The sequence below is a fragment of the Pristiophorus japonicus genome, chromosome 1, assembly GCF_044704955.1.
Source record: "Pristiophorus japonicus isolate sPriJap1 chromosome 1, sPriJap1.hap1, whole genome shotgun sequence".
NCBI lineage: Eukaryota > Metazoa > Chordata > Chondrichthyes > Pristiophoridae > Pristiophorus > Pristiophorus japonicus.
In genome coordinates, this window is record NC_091977.1 from 373,805,026 (window position 1) to 373,822,506 (window position 17,481).

Sequence of the window (17,481 nt, forward strand, 5' to 3'; positions counted from 1 at the left end):
TAAGGGGTGTCGCAGTTGTGTGAGGCGGACTGGTTGGGCTGGGTGCTGTTTGCCATTCTGCCATTGTTCGTTGTTCATAGGTTTATGAATAACCTTCAGGGCTGCTGACCGAGGGCCGTGTGGCTCTTTGTCAGCTGGCATGGACACGATAGGTCGAAATGGCATCCTTCTGCGCTGTGAATTTCTATGTTTTTGTATCAATTCAGAAAAAAATTGTAGGAAGTACATGTAAGCTACTGTCTCACATGGAATGTTGGGGCAGGTCTTGTATGCAGGAAAGGGGAAGAATCGGTAAGTGTTATGTGATTACAGTATTTGCATGTTAAAGTGCCGGGGAAGCGTAGATAGAAACAGGGTATGTTGGAGGGAATTGTCCTTTCAGAAATTAGAGGGAATGAGAAGCTTTGCTTAGTGGTGGGATCACATAAATGCCTGTCTAAGCACTAATCATTTTCATAACCTTGGTGACAGTGCACAATATAAATGCAAATAGCTAGCTTAAAGCATGGTGATTTATCTAGAATCTAATGGCAGAGAATGATGTGGCAGATGCAGATGCAGGTATTGGTGTTGATTAGGCAATGTAAGGGTAAGTTCAGTGAGGCTGGGCACCTCACTAGGTGGGGGTACGAGTGAGAGAATCGAAGCTATGATATCTCTGACCCTCATTACCATCTAGCAAGCCTCAGTACTGGGAGTCTAGCTTTGCCGATTTTGCCCAGAGAAATCGAGATTAATCTCCAATTTTTTTTGCTAGTTATTGCCATTTATACTGTGTATTGTTACCTGTGAAGATTATCGGTGCTTAAATAGAGGATTGAATTCACTATAGTAGATTTTTCCATTCAGCAGCGTTTTGGTACGAATCGTTATTCATCTGAAAAATCTAAGTGCATCAGCTTTGCTCAGTTGATAGCACTCAGTGCTCTGAATCAAAAAAGCACTCTTCCCTCAAAGTCAGAAAGTTGTAGGTTCAAACCCCACTCCAAGACGAATACACACAAACTAGACTGGCACTGCAGTACTGAAGCATACTGCATTGTCGGAGATGCTCTCCTTTGGGTAGGAAGTTAAACTGAAGCTCCATTTAGGTGTACATTCAAGGTCTCACTCGAAGGCGAGCAGGGAGTTTCCTGAGTTGGCCAACATTTACCCTATAGCCAAGACCACCAAAAAAGTTTAACTGTTCATTCATTTCTTTGCTGTTTGTGGGATCCTGCTGTGTGCAAAATGGGCGCTATATTTGTCTACATAACACTCACTGAACCTTAAAACAATTCCATACATGAGTGCTTCTGAGATATAATGAGGTACTATATAAATGCATGCCACATTATGCACATTTTCAAATGTCTTCATTTATGTAGATACCTGAACAAATTTTGAATATATATATATATATATATATTGTTATTAGAAGCGTCTGCTAGCATGGGAGCAGGATTGAATGCAAATCGGGGAAGACTAGAGGGAGAAAATCTCTTAACTGCCAGAATAGCCTTGATTTCCGAACCTTTTAGTTTGCCCAAGATGCACTCGACTCCCTTTTGACTTAGCTTTCTTTCTCTCACTCTCAGTACTGTTTTGATGTTGGCATGAGCACAGATTTACTACTCCAGTAACTTCTTAAATGCTTCACTGCATAGTTTCCCACTAAATACCCAACTTCAGATGTGACTTTGGGTTGTCAAATAGTGGGTACTTTTTCTTAATGAACATTCTTAATTCAGTCATGCATCTTTTAACCCGGATGTGCCAGCTTGATGGCTTGAAACAATTCTTGTACTTGATTGCATCAAACCTTAAGGGATTTTTTCTCAACAGTCTTGTGTTTCCTTTTGAAAATCATCCATTTGTGTCTCTGATCATTTCAAAAATGGGCTGCCAGGAAATCTTCTGTGTATCTGGTTTCCTTTCTAACAGTGGCCCCTTGGGAGACGTTGTCCATGTAGCAATAATACTTCAGTTACCATACAGAAGTGAAAAAGGTTAGTACAACAACTCTGTCTAAGGTGAATATATAGAACTGGTGTATTGTATAGTTTTGTTTACAGAAGAGCAAAATTGTTCACTTCATTACTGCTAACTATTAAAGTTGCATGTAGATGGTTTGCTTTTATTAAGGCCAGAAAAAGGGCACCTTTAAACTTCTCAATTATGTTTATAATCATGTTGGATGAGCACTTGCTGTTTCATTGATTAACTAGCTGGATATTATCTTCATTCGCACTTCATGTTGTCAGCTGACCAGAGTGGCATTGGTGGACATCACGGAGAGCTTTCCTGTTTGTTCTCTTGCATAGGAAGATGCAATGAGAAACGAATACAGAAAAAAATATTGGTCCCTTGGATTTCACAGACAGCAAACCCCCAATTTCCAGCTGCCACATGTAGGAAGGAACTGGTGAGCATAGGCTAGATACTTATCCTGTGGGAGAGTTGAACCTTCCTTATCCGGCACCTTCGGGACCTGGCCAGTGCCGAATAAGGGATTTTGCCGGATGAAGGGAGGTCATGAATTTGCAACCCACTCTCAGCCTCAAGCCACTTCGGGGCCCACCAGCCCGCTGACACCTCTGAGCTTACACACAAGGTTCACACTTGGCTCTACTGAGCATAATGGGTTAGACAGGGTGAGAATTAATTTGATTTGTCCCTGTGCCAGTGTGGGGAGACTCTAGGAATGACTCCGGGAGTGGGACCAGCAGCAACTGGATTCATGCTGGAGCAGCAGTTCCTCGTCCCCTTCCCCATTGACCCTTACACCAGCCCTGGGCACAGCACAGGGGGACGATGCTGATCGACATCTCACACATCCACTGCTGGTTGAGGAGCCAGCACCACGCAAAAGGAAGGTGAATCAACGGTGTTGGCGGGCTCCGAGGTGGAAATGGCCAAGTTTTTTTTTTTACATTGATGTTCTTCGAGGATTTTGACTGGCCACGTTCTGTGCATGCGCCACTCGGCGGTCGGGAATGGTCCCGAACGAGGGATAGTGCTGGGTAAGGGAGTCCCGGATAAGAGAGGTTCAACCTGTAGGAGACTAGTCAGTTTAGACAACTCCCCATACATCTGTAGCAGTGTTAGCTGCATCTGCAGGGACAATTACTCAGCAGCCGCAAATTTTTAGATTGAAGCCTCTGATGATTGCTAAAGTTGACAAATTATACCTTGCAGAGTCGTCACTGTTCTTGGCTATGATGTGTTAAGCTATAAATTAATTGAAGTTGTTCAAGATGCTTGATATTAACAGATGTAATTAAAATGCTGTCAAACAAAAATTGTTTTTGAAGGACTTTAGTTTGCAATGTATAAGTAATGCTACAGGCATTGATTTCATTTAACAGTGAGACACATTTGGTGTTGGAATATTTTCCTTTACAACCAATATATGTACATTTATTTTTGTAATATTTTTATCTGTAAGCATTACTATAGCTTCATTTCTTTTGGACTGAATTGAACTTAGTCAATACATAAAAATAGTAACCAATCTAGTACCTGTACCTATAACAGCAGTTGGCAGTGCCATTTCAGAATGGACCCTCTTATGAGAATATGGAACAAATACATATTCGTTGAAAAATAGTTTTGTAAAAACTGGCAAATTTAGATATAGCAAGAGTTGATTTAGACAGAAATGTTGGGCAAATTTTGACTATAAATAGAAGGATAGTGTGCCTGCTGCCTTAATTTTGAAAGGGATTTTTGATTTGGACCCTAACTTTATAAATGTTGCTTTCTGTTTTGTGAGCAAAGGTAAGAATTATGTATTGTTTGAATTCTGGTTTTATATATGGCAGTTCTGTATGGGCGAATAAAGACACAAGTTCAAGCTCTTTATAAAGAAAGCTTCCCCAATGTAGGCAATGCACTAGGTGTTTAGTAAAAGAAAACTGTACATGCTCCTTGCGTAGAGTACTCCAGCTTTGTACCTTGTAGTAGCCGTTGTCTGGTGATGTACTTGACCATTTTGTAGAATCCAAATCACTCAGTTTGGTGAAGAAGACCATTCAGTAAATATATCACTGGTAATGTATACATAAAATAAAAGTAAAGATGTAATATTTGTGATAAAATATCTGGCAAAATTTGTTTCCTGCCAAAATGCATCACTTTGTGATATATTGAAAGTAATTCCTCTTTAAACAAGTTTGGACATTTCATGAGACTGGTACCTCTTTAAGATGTCATTTGTTTCTAAATAGATGCCCAATTATTCAGTGGGAGACCCAGATAGTTGTAAAAAAACGTTTCCCATTGCAATAATTTGATATAGCACCTTTAATGACCATTGGACGTTCCAAAGTGCTTTACAGCAATGAAGTACTTTTTGAACTGTAGTCAGTGTTGTAATGTAGGAAACGCGCCAGCCAATTTGCACACAGCAAGCTCCCACAAACAGCAATGTGATAATGACCAGATAATTTTTTTTTATTAATGATGGTTGAGGGATAAATATTGGCCTGGACACCGGGGATATTTCAGATTCCAGCATCCGCAGTATTTTGCATTTGTACCGGGGATAACTCCTCATCTCTTCTTCGAAATAGTGTCATGGGATCTTTTCCATTCACCTGAGAGAACAGACGGGTCCTTGGTTTAATGTTGCATCCGAAAGAAGGCACCTGAAACAATGCAGCACTTGCTCAGGACTACACTAGTGTCGGCCTAGATGTTTGTGCACCAGTCTCAGTAACTGTAATGCTCCTACAGTGCAGTTTGCTTACTTTAGTAAAACTAGCACCCAGGGGAAAATCCTCTCAGTATGGAAACAATGTATTGCTGCTAGTTCAGCAATAATTGTTGAGTGTTTCAGTACTGCATTCTGAACCCTGCCCCCTTTGGCCTCCTGTTACTGAGAAATCTGTATATTTATACATAGTTCTTTAGAGAAGTACTGGCAGTTTATAATTGAGGTACAGGATTTCATAACTGTCACTGCTGAGTTAAGAAAGATTCTCCCACGATATGGGCATTATGCTACAGTGGGGAAATCCAATACAGGTTGAACAGTTCGTATCCGGCACCCTCGGGACCTGGCCTGTGCCGGATGAGGGGAGGTCACATTGAATTGGATGGTACAGGTACTGAGCAAGGGGATATCGGGGTGGGCGGGCTGACTGGCTTGGGGCTGGGAGTGCAGCAGAGAGATGGGGGTGGGGTGGATCGCAGGGTCAGCCAGCGCTTGTGGAAGTCGGCACCAAGGAAGGACCTCAATTTGTTCATGTCGGAGCGGCCGAGAATGGTGCTGGATGAGAGATGGTGCCGGATAAGGGAATCCCGGATAAGGGAGGTTCAACCTGTACTGGTTATTACAGAATATTGTATATACCTTGGTGACAGTATCCCCAGGTGATGTATAGGAGCTTCTATGTTTTAGGCACCTGAACAGTTCAGATGTTAACTTGCAATCTTTTATAGTTACCTGAAAATATAGGGACATGTTTTTTTGAAAAAGCAGTTCACCTATTTTCAGTATGAAAAGTTAAATTAATTGAGCATGGAACCATAATGCACACATAATACAGTATAATATAAACATATGGATAAATATTTAGTGAGTCCTATAGATTTGCAGTTTTAACAGTAACCTTTCTGTAATATAAATTAGGGACCATTGATAAATGTTAGTTTTTGCAAGAATATAAAAGAGGGACGAAAGGTGCTATGTGTACAAATTTAAAAAAATCTATACTTTTGAAGTAGGATAAGTATACTCCATGAAGATAATAATTGTAGATGGCCCTTTGATTAGTATCTCCCCATTATCGCTTTACTCACTATATGAAAACAACTTGGTTTCCATGAAGGACCTCTCCTGAAAGCTCACAGTGCTAAATGGTTCTGATTTCAGAGAATGTTTATGTACAATTTGAAGACTGGTCGAAAGCTCTTTTAAGAAGCTTCCAGATGCTCCTAAGATAGATGTAAGCTGAAGTCAGCTATTAGTGACTCAAATTTTGAAGTTAGAATTTTCTGTGTGGATTTTGAGTGTTTCTTTGCCTAGTTTTCAGGTCAGAAATAGAGACGATATTTGCAAATACATGCAGCAGTTGAATCATTGTTTCCACTGTCACAGTGAAGCCAACTGGAAAAAGTCTTTCGAATATCCTTAAAGCAGAGAGGATCTGTAAAGTCATCATCATAGGCAGTCCCTCGGAATCGAGGAAGACTTGCTTGCACCTTTAGCATGAGTTCTTGGGTAGCTGAACAGTCCAATACGAGAACCACAGTCTCTGTCACAGGTAGGACAGACAGTGGTTGAAGGAAAGAGTGGGTGGGGAATCTGGTTTGCCGCACGCTCCTTCCGTTGCCTGTGCTTGATTTCGGCATGCTTTCGGCGACGAGACTCTGAGTTCAGCGCCCTCCCGGATGCACTTCCTTCACTTAGGGCGGTCTTTGGCCAGGGACTCCCAGGTGTTAGTGGGGATGTCGCACTTTATCAGGGAGGCTTTGAGGGTGTCCTTGTACCGTTTCCAGTGCCCACCTTTGGCTTGTTTGTTGTGGGCGAGTTCCGAGTAGAGCGCTTGCTTTGGGAGTCTCGTGTCTGGCGCACGAACTATGTGGCCTGCCCAGCGAAGCTGATCAAGTGTGGTCAGTGCTTCAATGCTGGGGATGTTGGCCTAGACGAGGACGCAAATGTTGGTGCGTCTGTCCTCCCAGGGGATTTGTAGGATCTTGCGGAGACACTTTGGTGGTATTTCTCCAGCGACTTGAGATGTCTACTGTACATGGTCCACGTCTCTGAGCCATACAGGAGGGCGGGTATTACTACGGCACTGTAGACCATAAGCTTGGTGACCGTTTTGAAGGCCTGGTCTTCAAACACAACTGTAAAGTAGTTCAATGTTCATTCTATGGGAGCACTGTAGCATTTAACCAGGCATTACAGAGTCCTGTATTGTCTGGCAAGTCCGTGTTTACTTAATTCTGGGCTTGCTTCAAGAGCATCTCAATTACTGTATTTCATATTTTAAGTGCTACAGAATGAAGGAAGTCATCTGTTACCTTATTCTGCACCAGCTGAAAGAAACTCTGCACAAAGAGATAATAAATTAAACCCAATTTATTGTGCTACAAGTGTTCAATTCATGTGTGCTCTGTGTTTCAGCCTGCTGCTTCCCCTAGATAGTGATGTATGTTTTCTGTACTTCTAATGTCTTTTCCCAATGGCAGAACTAAGTGAGGAGGCTGGCTGCTGCATGTCAGTGGCAGCCTCCTGGAATTCAGGTGGTCGCCTGCCACCTTATCTTGGGTCATTAGATAGCTCTGTTACTACTTACACCATGTTTGATGCTTCAGTGGCTGCCTCGTCTTGCTTGCTTTCTGTCCCCATTTTCTACCACTTGAATTTGATGGTGGGAATGGGCTATAGGGTCCAGAGTGGCATTGCTTTAAGAGGCAGAAACCACATCTGTGCTGACTCCAGGCATGCCTCTGCTAAAGGGGACTCCCATAGCATTTCCAGCAATCTGCATGGAGCAGATGTTTGGGCAGCAATGAGGGCATAAGCACATTCTATTCCAATCATCCAGCATGTTGAAATGGGAGAGGACAGCCTCTTGGGAGATTGGAGCCGAAAACCCATAGTCGTAGTCTGAGTGTTCACCAGAGGTAATCTAATTTTGCTTGGGGCCACTGCCACTGGCTGCTCTGTAGCAGATGGCCCTAGATTTGCCCATGCACCATGGTTCACTGCAGTTCTGCTAAATTATCGTTCGTCATTGCACAGATGCGTGTGATGGGCTCATCCGCAGTTGCAGGAAGTTTGTGCATTCTAATGACCACAAAAATGTTGGTGTTGAAATAGCATTTTTTTTTTAAAAGTGCTGCGTTTGTACTAATCCCAGGACTCTGCAGCTGAGGAAGGATACAGACTTGCTTTTCAGAATGTTCTTGCTCCTCCACTGCCACCATTTGCTCCTGCTCACTGCGGTTCTGTGCATCACCGAGTGCACCCACCTCAGGCTGACTCCCAAATTCACTGAGGCAGATGTAGCTATGCTGGCACTTGTGATGGGTGAAATGAGTAACACAAGGTACTGGCTGCTTAGAGTTGCAGCTGCTGCTTGTGACGCATCTGTAGAAAGCAAAGAGAAATAATTGTTAGACTGTTGACTTCATGACACCTCTTTAAAATGTATGGGGCAACTTTAACTATTGGGCAGTAGGTTGGTAGACTTTGTGGCTGACCCTCCGGGTATTGTGTTGTGTATAATTTAGCCAACGTCTCTACATATATTTGAGTTGAGACACCGAGACCCGCTCCAGTTTAAATGGCTGGGCCTCATTTAACTAGGGCCACCGAGCTGTCTGCCCTAAACTGGCATCCAGAGGCAGCTCACAGGGTTTGCGCAGGCACAATATTGGGCAACAAGGTAAGTCATTGTGGTGTGTGTTTGGGGAACGCGAAAGTCGAGGGTGCGAGGAAGGTGGGGGGTGATCCAAGGCTGTCAGAGTCTCAAACTATTTTCCATGTAGTCTGGCTGAACACTCCTGGTATGCCTGGTCCCACAAACATACTTTTTTTTTTAATTAAACTTTCATTTTAGGACCTCTGTTTCTGGTCCAAAAGCATCTACTGAATGAAGTATCCATGGTGGATGCACTGCCCACTAGGCCATAAAAATGGCTGTAAGAGTCCTATCATATATGTAACGGGCCCCTGATTAGCCTAAATTCATGAGGCTCCTACCTGAGTCAGACTTTCACATTTCCTTTGGAGACCCCTATATTGTTACTAAAGTTTACACTCTAGTATTGGAAGTGAATTGTGTAGAGGATAATTTGAATTTAACTTGCTGGATGGGAAACCCATAGGAACACTGGTTTTACACTCTCCCCAATATTACTCCATTGACTTCAGGTGGGTTAGTTTAAAATGACCCTCATGCTTCAGAAGGCACTGGGAGTCCAAAAACTTATTGTGTTGTGTATAATTTAGCCAACGTCTGTACATATATTTGAGTTGAGACAGCAAGCAGTACACTGAGCATAAAGTGAAGGATGAGGGCATGACTGGGGAAGAGCTGCTAAAACAATCGCAGTATAAATAAGACCTCCTAACTGAAAGATGAAATCACAACATTTCCCCCACATCTAAACCTTTTTCAACATTCCCATTGGTGCTCTCTGATATTTTAAAGAAGCTTTGGCTGGGCAGTTCCTTGGAACTGCTTGCATTCTGCTGCTTTTATTTTGCTGGAAGTGCGAAAATTAGGTTTCTGCCGCACTTGAGCAAAATAACACGATCAAAGTGGAGCAGACTTTATGTTGAATTTTAATACCCATTTTATTTTTTTAAAAATCTGTTGATATACTAAGCTACAAATAGCAATATTTTCTTGAGGCAAGAACGTAGAACTAAATAAAGAGATGTTGCAAGAGAATCCTTTAGGAATTTGTCTATGGACTGTCTGAATTTATGGTTCAGGAAAAGGATTTTGGCAAAGAAGCTCAAAAGGATATAAGCTTTTACTAAGTTACATTTACAATTGCTTGCTTTATTAGTACATACTAGAATAACATATGAAGGTTTCTTTGCGTTGCTTAATTCCCATATGCTGGTTAATGTGGCCTTCTAAAATCTCCATTTAGAGACTAACTTCCCAGCTCCATTAAAATATCTGGATTCCAAGCTCCAGAAATCAAAAACATGCCAATTTGTTTGTTTCTAACTGAAAATAAATTTATATTTTATATTTTAAAAATCATTCAAAAATATTTTAACTTCTCAGAGTGCAACACCCTTTCTTGGAACATCTGTTAACATCCTGGGGGCATCTCTATTTATTTCCATTCAATGTTTCTTTGTGAAAGCAACTGTCTTCATTGTCCATCTATGTTAAATGCTTTTAATCTGCTATTTTCTGGGTTTTAATGTTGGTAATGTGCTTTGGTTTCACATTTTGGTAGATTGTTAATAACTTGCATAAGCTAATAACTTACAGAAAGAATGAAATGCTTTGTTTAGCATGGTACTCTACATTTGTGCAGAGATTGGTTCACCTGAAAACTGCAGAATATGGTCCCAAAAATGGCTCGAGTAGCAAGCTGAAATTTGCAGATGTCTTATTCTTTCAAATAATCTGCTTTTGTTGTTTCTCTGGTGACTGTATGATAAGTGCCCTGACTAGTCCCTTTGCCTTTCTTAGATTACATATTTGAAGTACAAATGGCTTGCCCATGGGAATATGTTCATCGAAAATTCAGTCCAAGTAAAATGCTTTTCCCTATCATATGACTATATATTCTGTACAGCGAGTAGACTAGGTTTATGGAACTGGATGTTTTTCATGTGAATTCTATTAATAGTGTGAACTGACAGTGTAGAATGTGTTATATAATCCTAAGAGTTATAAACTAACCATTAAGACTTTTTAACCAACATTTTAATATACATTTTTCTGCAATGCTCGTCACATACTGAAAGTGGTCTTGGTGGAGGATAAAAATGGAACTGAAGATAAGGGAGAGGAAAAAGTGAAAATTTATGTAAATGAAAGCATAGCCAAAGGTCTTTAGGAGGCATTTGAAAGCAGGGAGGGAGGTGACAAGGTATAGGTAGTTAGGATGGGAATTCCAGAGGACAGGCATGGTGACTGAAAGAGTGGCTGTCCAGGGTGGAGCAGAGGGAGTGAGAAGTCAGCAGGAAGCCACGGTCTGAGGAGTGAAGGAGGTTGGAGGACATCACTTGAGGTAGTGGGAGGGATTTGAAGGCAAAGGCAGTGATCTTGAAATTCAATTTGTTGTGACATGGGTGAGGGGGTGGTGATGGGGCAGTGGTAAGGATAATGTTGATGGAAGTGCAGAACTTTGTGAGGGAGGGGATGTGAATCACAATTTCCGAAATGTGTTCTAGTTTGTGGAAGTGGGGTGGGGGCGTTAGGACAAATGCTTGAAATGCTAAGCTTCGACATGAAAAAGATGTAGATTAGGGTTTCAGCAGCAATGGATTGGACAGAAGTAGGTGATGTTTTGGAGGTGAAATAAAACGGTCTGAAATTAAATTATTTCTCCAAAGGGGGGTGGGTCGCGTTCTCACGTTCTGGAGTTTAGATCAGGGCCTTATGATTAGCAGGTGTATAAATTGGTAACCGTTTTTGTGCGGGGCTTCCTCATTTGCCCCAATATCCTGATTTGATATCTAGAACTTTAGGTTTTCATCTTTAGCACCAGGTCACCCGGGCGGAGCGTAGAAACAAAAGGGTGGTTGACGTGCCTGTTAGATAACCTGTCTGGTTTTTGTTCCATTACTTTAAATAGAAGAGTGATTAGGCAGGTTTTGTTGGGGATGTGCAGTTCTCCCCGCTGGAATTTCCCCTCGGCCCAGGTGATGCTTCACACCCAGGAGGTTGAGATGAAACTCTACCCTTTTGTGTCTGTACCAAGCAATTGTAAACTGATTTTCTCTAATGAATCTGTCTTCCAGGAATAATTTATAACCATGACAACGGAACCGGGTTCAGACTCTGAATCAAAGCAGGACCAAGAACAGAAGGAAGCTTCTGAAAAGAAAGAGGCAGCAGCGGAAGAACAGCAGAGTGCTGAGCATCATCAGGCAGACGGCCTAGACGGAACCCCTGCAAGAATCGGCAATTCTGAGACGAAGGACCAGGCATGTCACATTTTTACATGGCCCCTTTCGATAAGTTAAGTTAGATGACAGTCAATTTAAGACTTCAAAGTTCTCCATAACAATTGTACATCTCTGTCTGGCATAAAAATAAAACGGGGAAGGTGGCTCAATCGTGGCTAACATGGGAAATTAGGTATAGTGTTAAATCCAAGGAAGAGGTATATAAATTGGCCAGAAAAAGCAGCAAACCTGAGGACTGGGAGAAATTTAGAATTCAGCAGAGGAGGGTTCAATTAGGAGGGGGATAATAGAGTATGAGAGTAAGCATGCAGGGAACATAAAAACTGACTGCAAAAGCTTCTGTAGATATGTGAAGAGAAAAAGATTAGTGAAGACTAATGTAGGTCCTTTGCAGTCAGAATCAAGTGAATTCATAATGGAGAACAAGGAAATGGCAGATTAATTGAACAAATACTTTGGTTCTGTCTTCACTAAGGAAGACACAAATAACCTCCCGAAAATACTCTGGGACCGAGGGTCGAGCGAGAAGGAGGCACTGAAAGAAATCCTTATTAGTCAGGAAATTGTGTTTGGGAAATTGAAGGGATTGAAGGCTGATAAATCCCCAGGGCCTGATAGTCTGCATCCCAGAGTACTTAAGGAAGTGGCCCTAGAAATAGTAGATGCATTGGTGGTCATTTTCCAACATTCCATGGACTCTGGATCAGTTCCGATGGATTGGAGGGTAGCGAATGTAACCCCACTTTTTTTAAAAAAAGAGGGAGGGAGAAAACACGGAATTATAGACCTGTTAGCCTGACATCGGTGGTGGGGAAAATGCTGGAATCGATTATTAAAGATGTAATAGCAGCGCATTTGGAAAGCAGTGACCGGATCGGTCCAAGTCAGCATGGATTTATGAAAGGGAAATCATGCTTGATAAATCTTCTAGAGTTTCTTGAGGATGTAACTAGTAGAGTGGATAAGGGAGAACCAGTGGATGTGGTGTATTTGGACTTTCAAAGGCTTTTGACAAGGTCCCTCACAAGAGATTAGTGTGCAAAATTAAAGCACATGGTATTGGGGGCAATGTATTGACGTGGATAGAGAACTGGTTGGCAAAGAGTAGGAATAAACGGGTCCCTTTTCAGAATGGCAGGCAGTGACTAGTGGGGTACCGCAAGGTTCAGTTCTTGGACCCCAGCTATTTACAATATATATCAATGATTTAGACGAAGGAATTGAATGTAAGATCTCCAAGTTTGCAGATGACACTAAGCTGGATGGTAGTGTGAGCTGTGAGGAGGACGCTAAGAGGCTGCAGGGTGACTTGGACAGGTTAGGTAAGTGGGCAAATGCATGGCAGATGCAGTATAATGTGGATAAGTTAGGTTATCCACTTTGGTGGCAAAAACAGGAAGGCAGATTATTATCTAAATGGTGACGGATTAATAAAAGGGGAGGTGCAACGAGACCTGGATGTCATGGTACATCAGTCATTGAAAGTAGACGTACAGGTAGAGCAGGCAGTTAAGAAAGCAAATATCATGTTGGCCTTCATAGCGAGAGGATTTGAGTATAGGAGCAGGGAGGTCTTACTGTAGTTGTACAGGGCCTTGAGTATTGTGTGCAGTTTTGGTCTCCTCATCTGAGGAAGTACATTCTTGCTATTGAGGGAGTGTAGTGAAGGTTCACAAGACGGATTCCCGGGATGGAAGGACTGACATATGAAGAGAGACTGGATCGACTAGGTTTGTATTCACTGGAATTTAGAAGAATGAGAGGGGATCTCATAGAAGCATATAAAATTCTGACGGGATTGGACAGGTTGGATGCAGGAAGAATGTTTCCGATGTTGGGGGAAGTCCAGAATCAGGGGTTATAGCCTAAGGATAAGGGGTAAGCCAAATAGGATTGAGATGAGGAGAAACTTTTTCACCCAGAGTGTGGTGAATCTGTGGAATTCTCTACCACAGAAAGTTGTTGAGTCCAGTTTGTTGGATATATTCAAAAGGGAGTTAGTTGTGTCCCTTACGGCTAAAGGGATCAGCGGGTATGGAGAGAAGGCAGGAATGGGGTACTGAAGTTGCATGATCAGCCATGATCATATTGAATGGTGGTGCAGGCTCGAAGGGTGAATGGCCTGCTCCTGCACCTATTTTCTATGTTTTCTATGTTTCTATAATACTCGACTGTGGAGCCACTGTAATTACACTAAAAGTGAGCAGAAAATGTGCTGAATTTAGATCACAGTTGAATTTAAAACTGAAATTCAGACTCGTGCTGATGCCATGTTACTGAAATATCTGAGTTTGGTGGTGTTTAGGGCCGTGAGCATGTGCTATGGAATCCAGGTTGTCAAATTAGTGAGGTTCTCGCTGTGATTCTTATTTTCTCAAATCGGGAATGACTTGCTTCCACGCCAAAAACGGATGAGTTCAATGAGTTCACAGGTGTTTCAATGAAGGACCTAATATTCCAGGTCCCGAACTGCACATTGAAGGGTGAAAGATGCCTGTGCGTGGATTTTATTTAACGTGTGGTGGCCATTGCACACCAGCCACCACACGGGCTTGGTCCAGTGACAAGGGTTAATCAAGATGGCGAGACCAGCTCTGCTGCATGGACCTAGTGTGCACACACACTGCAACGTGGGCTGGCCCGTGCTGCTCCTGGGCCCTTGCCTCTCCTGGGCCCCGATCACGTCGCTCTGCAATCTCTCACTGCTCCCTCGCCCTGACCTCGCCTACACTCCAGTCACCGACCTGAATTATGGTGACGTCCAATCCAGTCGCCCTCTTACTACTGTTGTCCTCCTGCACCAGCTCACGCTGCTCCCTGGAGTGGTATGCCGAGTCAAACACTCCAATCTGCTAGCTCGTTGCTTCACTGATTGCCAGCCAGCTACTGACCTTGGTGTTTCCCTTTCCAATTAGAAAGAATGGCTATCCCTTGGATGGATGGGTACATCAACTGAGCCACAAATGTTAGAACAGGGGTGAAGGCCACAATCCCAACTGTTGCCTAGAAGATAGTTTAATGATAAAGGGATGTTCTTGAAGTGGGATGCAAGAATAATCAATTTAAAAAAAAAAAAATCTTATTTTCATAACATGGTCTACACTATCACCAGTAAATGGAGTATAGGTATCATCACAAATTATGAAATGAGGGTTATCTATTAGAAATTTAAAAAATTATGAAGGGTTTAAATAGAATGAATAGGGAAAGACTATTTCCTCGAGTTAGGGAATCAGTGACAAAGGCTCAACAATTTAAAATTGTTACTTAGCAAGTAGAGAGAGAGATTGCATCTTTTAAGGGCAAAGTGGATGAACAATTGAAGCAGCTGATGATACTGGACGATTGGGGGGGGAAGAGTAGGGCGATGGGAATAATTTTAGCAAAGAACTGGCACAGACACGATGGACCACATGGCCTGTATCTGCTGCACACTTCTATGATTCTCTAAAACACTTTTGTACGCTTTATTTTGAATTAAATAATATAAAATATTTTGCCATTGAAATGTCACTTTAATTTAATCTTAGTAAATTTAGTTTCTGCAATCTTTTTTTAGTTAAATCTTATCTGAGAGTCAAAAGCTGCATGGCACCACATGTTTGTAGTAAGCTTTTAACTGTTGTATGGAACATGTTCTTATGGGACTAATCGATTGATCATATTAGATTGGTGAACGAGAAAAAGAGGCAGACGGAGCTTCTGGTAAACTTACTGTAGGTCAGCAGGAAGATCACCAGACCGAGGACGACAAACTCTCCCAAAAATCCTCTTCCAGCAAGTTATCCAAATCTCCCTTGAAAGTAATAAAAAAGCCAAAGAACATGCTGTGCAAAGTAACCCTTCTGGACGGCTCTGAACACACATGTGAGGTTGAGGTAAGGATAATGACAGCATTCTTGTTAGTAACTTGTTCTGAATTCTTTCTTTTCTGAGTACATGCATAAAAGCTATAGATTGAAATAGTTTACTTTTGCTTCTGTTGTTCACTTGCCTGCTGTTACCTGTTTCAGGCCTTAAATCAGATATTTTGTCAGAATTCCCCCGTTTCATCACTGAAATGAAACAGAGCAGATTAACCATGTCTTTTGGAACTTGCACGTTTTGTTAATTGCCAAAAATGATATTTTATTCCGGTGCAAAATCCAGAATTTCTATTCTGAAGCCCTCCGGCTACTTCTAATGAGCAATTTAAAAACGTAGCGAAAAGGGTGACTGAGATATGCTGGTAAATGTAGAGAAAGAGTACCACAACTTTAATATGCTGCTAGGAAAAATTTGCAATTTTGCAGTGTTAGGTTGCTGACAGCTGGTGCTTTGAGGGATGCTATGTGAAATAGTAAGTCCTCTTGTCGAATATAATATTCCTGTAATATCTGTGTAAACAAGCAGAGGATTTTTTTTCATGACTTTGTATGGTATTTATAAATTTGTTGAACTGTTTTTGAGAATAGGAAATCTATAGGAGACAAATGAGACATTAAGGTGTGTAAATGGCACTCTGATATAAATGAAGTGTTCTCATTAGTGATGAGGACTTTTACTTGACGTTGCATCAGTGGTAATAAGAGCAACATTTTAACATCAACATAACTCTCTCTCTCCTAAATGTGCAAATCATGTAGAACAGTGTTGAGATACAATTGCAGTTGATTAAGCCTGTGGGCATGTTTCCTTCTGTTAAATTATATAACTTTTAATTGTGCAATATGTAGAAAAATGTTTCTAATCATTTTTTGTATCTTCAAATTAATTGAAAAAATTATATTTTCTATACTCTGTTTTTTTTCCCCCCACCCTTCCATGATGATTTGGAATAGTGTAAGAGATAGTTAAAGTGTGAAATTCTGTCCATAACTGGCACCTCCTCCTCCAAAAAAAAAGAAATGCCTTGCTTCAATATCACACTGCTGCTGGTGTCTTGCATTTTTTTTATTCATTCTCTGGATATAGGTGTCACTAGCAAGGTCAGTAATTATTGCCCATACCTAGTTGCCCTTGAGAAGGGGGTGATGAGCCTGCACCCAAATTCACAGCATTCTGGTTAGGAGTCAAACATAACCAGGAAAATGGCTGGAGTGCTCAGGGATTCCAGCCAGATTATTTCACAAGTTGACAGAGATTCAAAGGCTGTGCTATGCCCAGTTGAATGAGCCAGTCAGCTTTCCAGATCAAAATGAAACCTTTGTAAATGTCCAGATACTGAAGATATTTGTTATAGTGTGTACTTGCATTTATATAACGCCTTTCATGGCCTTAGGACATCTCAAATCACTTCATAGTATAGTCATTGCTATAATGTGGGGAAATGCATTGGCCAATTTGAAGACTGAAATGTTCCACAAACTTTAATGAAATAAATGATGGGACTTGTAAAAAGTGAACAGAAATAATCATGGGTAATTTTAACCTCCCATATTGATTGAACGAATGAAATTGGTCAGGGTAGCCGTGAGGAGGAGTGCGTAAGGGACGGATTCCTTGAGCAGTACGTAACGGAGCCAACCAGGGGGCAGGCTATCTTAGATCTGGTCCTCTGTAATGAGAGGATTAATAAACAATCTCCTAGTAAAGGATCCCCTCGGAATGAGTGATCATAGCATGGTTGAATTTTAAACTCAGAAGGAGGGTGATAAAGTTGGATCTCTAACCAGGTACTAAGCTTAAATAAAGGAGACTATGAAGGTATGAGAGCAGAGTTGGGTAAAGTGGACTGGGAAAATAGATTAAAGTGTAGGACGGTGTATATTTAAGGAGATATTTCACAACTCAAGAAAAATATATTCCAGTGAGGAGGAAAGGGTGTAAGAGAAAAGATAGCCATCCGTGGCTAACTGAAGAAATAAAGGACGCTATCCAATTATTTAAAAACAAGGGCA

General features: G+C 41.6%; 1 protein-coding gene across 2 annotated transcripts in view; it reads left to right on the forward strand.

Annotated features, from left to right (window-relative positions):
• LOC139273864 (band 4.1-like protein 3) overlaps positions 1–17,481 on the forward strand; it is a 217,677-nt gene that overhangs the window by 40,684 nt on the left and 159,512 nt on the right. For both annotated transcript variants that reach the window (XM_070890951.1, XM_070890943.1), the window contains 2 exons: positions 11,435–11,620; positions 15,271–15,480. In XM_070890951.1, coding sequence (XP_070747052.1) covers positions 11,450–11,620; positions 15,271–15,480 — 381 coding nt within the window. In that variant the 5' untranslated portion in view covers positions 11,435–11,449. The remainder of the gene's footprint in view (positions 1–11,434; positions 11,621–15,270; positions 15,481–17,481) is intronic.